Below are 7,210 nucleotides of genomic sequence, written 5' to 3'. Positions count from 1 at the left end.
AAGAGTCATTATTAATTTAAGCAGAACGAGAAACAGTAGAGAAGTTCAAGTCAATGACAAAAAGAATAAATCTGAGAGGTTCTAGAATGTGTAGTAAAAGAACCAGGAAAGGAGAAAGACATCGGTATTTCTGGTGATCTTAAAGAGAATGAAATAAATGCGAAAGAACAGATGCACCAAGAAACAAGTGGCATAATACCCTGAACTAAAAAGGACTTTGAAACTGATTGAGAAAGTTCACTACATACTAGGTTAAATTACTCAAAATTAAAGCATCTACATGACCTAGTGAAAATAACAAATTCAAAGAGCAAATGAGACACTTACAAATACATTCAGAAATGAAAAAGGCAACATTTACTAAGAATCAGAATGGTCTCAGATTTCTTCTTGAAAACATTGAATACAAGAGTGTGATGAAAAATACTAGAGCATCTTGGGGTCTAAGTCTATACCCAAGAATTCTAGACCTGGCTGGAGGTTGGCATTTTCTAGCAACTCAGCATCCAAATACTCTTTTTATTCTGACATTTTTATCTCCCTGTTCTTGTCAGAAATCTTTTTGACTTAGGAGCTGAAACCACTTAAAAAGAGTAACAGTAATAATAACATAAAGGATTAATACTGCAGATTAGATGGGAACAAACGACCAATAGAGATATGACTGATAGAGTATCCCTCAAATCTCCCCCAGCCGCATCATCTCTGACCAAGGCTGCTTCCTTCACTCACTCAGATCTAGCCAAGATGGCCACCTTGCTATGCCTCCAGCAATGTGCCAAGCATACTCCTGTCTCGGGGCCTTTGCACTTCCTGTACCACCTGCCTGGAAAGCTCCTACTCAGTTCTCAGCATGGCTCACTCCTTCACTTCCCTTAGGTTTTTCCTCAAATGTGTTCCCAGTGAGCCTTGCCTGGCCCCACATCATCTACCCTGCCTCTCGTTTTTCTGTCTCCACAGCACTCATTACCACTGAGCACAGTGCATGTGTTATTTATTGTTTACGGACTCTACCCCACACTATGGAAATGCCATGAGTGCAGGGATTTCTATCTAGTTTGTCTTTGATGTATCTCAAGAGCCTAGATGAACTGGGACTTGCCTAATATTTGTTGATAAAATGACAATGACTGATTAGAAAAATACGGTAGGTTAAGATACACTGGTTTCAATAACGCATTTGACACAATTTCACACTATTCTCATAGGTGATATTTCCACACTCGGCATTTCCTAGATGATAATTATTGTAAAGGGGGCACAGGAAAACAACTTGGAAAAAACACTCAAATTCGAGGCTTCGAAACACAGAGAAATAAATAATATGTTAGATAACAGAAATAAGACTGAGACTCATCTCAACAGGTTGAGATGGATCAAAACAAGATGGAATGAAGGTGAAATAAATGTACAGTCCTGCAGTTAAAATTCTAAAACAAAATCTGCTGACAAAGAAACTTTTTGATCTCTGACTTCACTGATTTCTCCTTCTTCCTCTCCTCTGCTGACTTTTCCACATCTTCTCCACCACTCAACAAGTGGAGTGTCCGGTTTAGTGCTTCGGTCTTGACTCTCTTCTCCACAGACAAGCTCTCTAAGAAGTGTCACCTATTCCTACAGCCTTAAACATCATTTATACACCACAAACTCCCAAATGCATATCTCTACCTAGGAACTTTTCTTTTAATTTGACCATATATGCACTTGCTTTCTAAAAATCTCCAATTCCGTATCTGATTCCTTACACTTACTAATGTCCCAGTCTCAATCAACCCCATTCCTCCTACAGTCTTCTCCATAACAGTAAAGAGAAATTTTATTCTTTCAAGTGCTCAGACCAAAAAAGTTGGGAGTCGTTACTGAGTCCTCTCTTCTCACTCACCATATACAACTACGAGCCAACAATAAAACGGTAAGTTCCCCAACTGACTGAAAGACCCTCTTCTCAGCCAAGGGCATTCCAAAGTAGACCTGAAAATCTAGTTCGGGCAGTGATTGGGGGGCAGGAGGTTGGACATGCCTCATTATAACCTCCTCCCTTTGACATTCAGGCACAGCTGACCAGCACTGACACTAAAACAGGTTTTAAGACTGATGCAACAGACTTTTTGTGGCTGTAAGACATCAAACTCCAGTCTGACTCTAGTACAGCAGCATCACATGACAGCAGGTCCTGAAAGAAATTGAAGTATTTTAACCCAAATATATTTCTTTGACATATTTTGAAATGGCCCTGCAAAGCTGTCTCCTGTGGGGAAAATCTACATTCCGTAGAGAAACCCCTTCCCTTTCCAGGTCTTTTCTCTGAGCCAGGAAAGTCTAAGAGTCTGGTAGCTTTCTAGCTCCGATAAGAGTTCTGAAAACTGCTACTTGGAGGCTTCATTTGCATGATAAATGCTTGGTCTCTAAAACCCTTACCTTAAGCCAGACATCCCTTTCTATTGATTCCAGGTCTTTGATAATAACTCTTTCAACCATTCAACCAATTGCCCATCAGAAAATTGTTGAATCCAACTGTGACCTGGACGCTACCTGGCCCCCATGCTTCCAGCTGTCCCACCTTTCCAGACCAAACCAAGGGATATGTACTGAATGATATCTTACGTCTCCCTAAAATGTGTAAAACCAAGCTGTAGCCCAACTATTGTGGACACATCTCAGAAGCTCCTGAGGTTATGTCATAGGCATGTCCTTAACCTTGTCAAAATCAGCTTCTAAGTTGACTGTGACAGGTCTCCGATACTTTTTGGTTTACGCTCCCATAAGCAAAATCTGTCTGCTCTTTCTTCTTCTACACCCAACCTCTGATCCTAGCTCACCATTACAACCCTCATCCTAGACATCATCCTCCCCTGCCTACACTCCTAGACTACCACTGGGTCTACCTGTTTCCACTCTTACTGTGTATACTCTCGATTCGGCAGCTAGAAGAAGGCCTAAATACCCCCAATTCCATTCCAACCTCAGTTCTCACTGGTCTCCGCGTGACTCACTCTGCTCATCACAATGGCCTACCTCAGGGCCTCTGCAGTTGCTGTCTCCTCCTTCAGCTGATTCTCTCATTCCCTTTGGATTCCTCTCAAATTCACTTAGGAAATTAACCTCTCTCGACCACTGCATATGTGCAACAAGCCAATAAGCACCCTCTGAACCCACCATCACTCTCAAGCCCCTTATTCGGCTTTATTCTTTATTCTTCCATGTATTTATCACAGTATTTATCACTGCCTGATAGATGTGCCCACACACAAACAATATACACATCATACGAATTTTCTGAACTGTTTCCACAACTCTCTTCTATACTATGAGAGCCTGAATCCTGTCAATTTTGCACACCATTGTATCCACAGCACCTTAGAACAATGCCTGAAACAAACGCTCAGAAATAATGGTCATTGAATGATAGGTTAGAAGATAGGGAGACAAAGAGAGGAAAGAAAAATAGAAAAAAGGGAAGGGGAAGAGACATAAGACCTACAGGTCTGACTTCACGAAAAAATGATGACAGTTTACTCAAAGTTCAATAACAAGAAATGCAATGTAGTTTCTTAAAAAATCTAACCCTCCATTAAAACCGTATTGACAGATACATAGGTTTCAAACTAAGACAGGTATCTGTCCCGCCTCCTTTTACCAGGCTCAAGACAAAATTAGTCTGTAGTGTTAAGGTTGCAATGTTTTAAAGATATATTAACAATGTATAGTTTGTCCAAAGAATGTCAAACCTACATCTTAAGGAGGCATGTGGAAAATAAAGTTTAGAAACTAAGATCTTTTACTAGAAAAGAAATAACATAATCCCTATACTCAAAGAGTTTGCATATGAAATAAAAGTCAAAACAAATACTGGAAAATGGCCATTTTGGGAGGCTGCTTGGTTCTAAACGAGAAAGTACTTCATAATAATTAGAACTGCCTAGGCTGGGCTCAGTGGCTCAAACCTGTAATCCCAGCACTTTGGGAGGCTGAGGTGGGAAGATCACTTGAGCCTAGGAGTTCGACACTAGCTTGGGCAATATGGAGAAACCCCATCTCTATTAAAAAAAAAAAATTAGCCGGGCATGGTGGCACAGGCCTATAGTCCCAGCTATTTAGAAGGCTGAGGTGGGAGGATCATCTGAACTCGGGCAGTCAAGGCTGAAGTGAGCTGAGACTGTCCCACTGCATTTCAGCCTTGGTGATGAAGTGAGGCTTTGCCTCAATTAAGAAAAAAAAAAAGTATATGAGAAAGAGAAAGGGGAAAGAAAAAAGAAAACAAAAACACAACAGAACTGCCGGAGAGTGTAACCATCACCTTCAGTGGAACTAAAGAGCATGCTTTCTGTCAGGGATGCGTTAGAACAGAAGCCCTGTGGCCAGTCACCATCTATCGAAAGGTTGCCCAAGGAATTTCTAAATCTGAATCTTTACTGAAAATAGTGGCATACTATTTCATAAAGGAAACTCTGAGTATTAGTCAAATAAGCATTGATCAAGATACGGGATATCTGTTTTCAAAAAAACGTTATAGAGATCTTGGCAACTGATACCATTTCTAGGTTATCAGCTCACACCTTTAGTATTTCTCAATTACAGATGCACTTTTCTCCAAATTTGGCACAATGTCAGAGAATCTTATAAATAATAGCAAAGAAAAATCACTACATATAGTTTCATCATTTTTTCCAATGGCCTTATAGACAGTATGTAGTATTGTCAATGACACTGTCTGAACACATGGCAGCTGTGCCAATATCAACCCTCTAATATTTTATGACTCTGCCAAAGTTCACTTTTCAGAGTCCCCATCTTACCCTCAAGCATCACTTTTTAGCATTTTCTGCTACTCCTAGCAGCTGCCAAAATTCTAGGTCCACCCCTCTATCACTTCCTGGTAGCTTTTGAGCATCCAGACCAAGGAACGCTTCAGTTGTGAGTTCCACAAATGTGAAATTAATAACAAAGGCACCCAGTGAAACCCTGAGACTCACAGAAACCTCAAGAGTCTCTTACATTGCTATGGACAGAAGGAATTCTGCCCTCACCTATCTCCAAACCCCCGGCCCCCAGCACTGGCCCAGGTCATTTTAGAGATTTCTTTCTTCAGATGATCAAATATAAAGGAATATATCTGCATATGTGATTCTATTAACAGTTTTTCAGTTTATATATTACAATAAAAACTGATCTCTAAGGTTGCATTCAGTTCCATTCAAACTGATTATTTGCAATATTTCATCTACACTTAAGATCTTTGTGTAATCCAGGAAAAACTAAGACATATTTTTCCAAATGTAATCACTTATAATTTTATAGCATAAACAGTATGCTAAATGCTTTCAGTACTCACCTGCCATAGTTTTTAAGCTTGCTAACGCTCTTAAAGTTAACTAGGCCATGAAAACAGTCCCTTTAATATTTATAAAATTTCTAAGCAAAGTTATGTTTTCAACACATGAGTTGCCATCTTTTGTTCTCCCAAAAAGAAAGTGCATGAACTCAAAGGCAGAGGCTGGGCGGGTAGCAGACATGAGTAAAGCCGGCTACATGGAGGACTGAGGCTGACTCGAGAGCATCATGCATCTGAAGGCAGCTTCCGCTTCCCACCCTGGGGAGACTGCTGCCCTGGGAGAGTGACCTTACCTTCGGGTTCAAGAGAAGCCAGAAATCCAACCTTTACTACAGTGTCTCAATTTCTAAATGTTGGCAACTGATTCAGAAAATCCCACAGGCACGTGCAGCCAAACAAAACGCATCTGTGTGCCGTATTCAGAATTGAGGCCTCCAATCTGCACCCTCTCTACCGACTTTATTCCATATTAACGAGTGATACTTTGGAGAGGGAACTCAGTTTTTGCCATTATCTTTCTAACACTTTAATGTGTTAGGGTACTGAAAAATAAACAAAACAGATTCGTTTCCTATATTGTAGTAGTAAAAATAATATTCACGTTACTTACCCTGCTGACTTCCTTAGGAGCCGATTCATCTGGGGATAGAGAAGGAAGAGGGAAAAACACAATTAGAGACTGAGTAGGTTTTAAAATACAGAATATGTCATTTGCTTTCAATAAACTTGAATGGTTTTTTGCAATGCTTCCGCTTATGAAATCTACAAATCTGATTTTTTAAAACTGTAAAGGTTGAACATAACAAATTATGACTTAAGAAGTATACGTTAATTTCACAGGGAAACTGAAATACCACCACCGCGTTACCTTTCTAGAGGTTCTAAAATGGATATGATATGCCTGTAAGAATAGCTACACTGTGGTATATTCAACTACACATACCTAAAATGGGGTTGATAACACTTCAGTATTCTATACAATACAACCCACACGAATATCCCAAATGACCTTTCACACTCGTGCTTCGAAGGTTACAGCAGACCTGGAGCTGGTGTGAGCTGTTCTGTTGAAATAAGAAACGTACCTGCATGGAACTCTGGTCAAGGCGTGAAACATACCCACTAATAATAGTGCTGCTTTGTTCCATGTGTCTGAGGAGTTGGGGGGTTGTTTATACCAGCTTGTCAGCATTGCTGATTGGTAGAGTGAGACTGGGGTGGTTTGCACAGGGTCTAGGTGAGAATCCCTGAATGGCTCTCCCACTGGGGCTGGCTACAGGCAAGAAAATGCCTGTGTGACCAACAGGGTGTAGAACAGGCTGGCAGACACCCACTCTCGGTCCATGGTTCTGAGTGTTGCACACACAGGTCATTGATTCTGACCTGCGAGAAAGTGTGTGTCCCTAAGAGGAGGGGCTACTAGAGCTCAGTCTGGCATTGACAGGCTCCTTGCTGTCTTTTTCCTGTAATAAACTTGACATCTGCAAGGACTGTCATTTTGGTTCCTGTGTCTTCTTGAGCAATCAAATCCTGTTGTCTGTCACCATCAGAACGAACTTAATGTGTCAAAAATGTAGCTCAATGCTTTAGGACAGTAGGTATTCAGATCGACAGTACCTAGTTTTTGTATTACTGTATTAACACATAATTGCTCATATATTTTCTTATCATTGTTGCATAATGGTTAGAGTACGGCCTCTGACTTCCCTAAGAATGTAACACATGTAACGATGTCATAGGAAAAATGTCTTATCTTCCACATTGAAGTGGCACCATAGAAATATTTCATTTACTCTTCGACTCCTAATCCTCTCTGAAGCTGAGACTATTTATCATTACAACAAATTTATTAACAGATTCTAAAGTTAGAGACATATG

General features: G+C 40.4%; 1 protein-coding gene across 1 annotated transcript in view; it reads right to left on the bottom strand.

Moving 5' to 3' along the window:
- The window catches only part of PDE10A (phosphodiesterase 10A), a 286,932-nt gene that overhangs the window by 143,855 nt on the left and 135,867 nt on the right, over window positions 1-7,210 (bottom strand). The window contains exon 3 of the mRNA XM_011999635.1: window positions 5,943-5,971. Coding sequence (XP_011855025.1) covers window positions 5,943-5,971 — 29 coding nt within the window. The remainder of the gene's footprint in view (window positions 1-5,942; window positions 5,972-7,210) is intronic.

This window comes from Mandrillus leucophaeus, unplaced genomic scaffold, assembly GCF_000951045.1.
Source record: "Mandrillus leucophaeus isolate KB7577 unplaced genomic scaffold, Mleu.le_1.0 Scaffold6, whole genome shotgun sequence".
Classification (NCBI taxonomy): domain Eukaryota; kingdom Metazoa; phylum Chordata; class Mammalia; order Primates; family Cercopithecidae; genus Mandrillus; species Mandrillus leucophaeus.
Note: the sequence above shows the minus strand (reverse complement) of the source record. Positions and strands in the feature narration are given on the sequence as shown.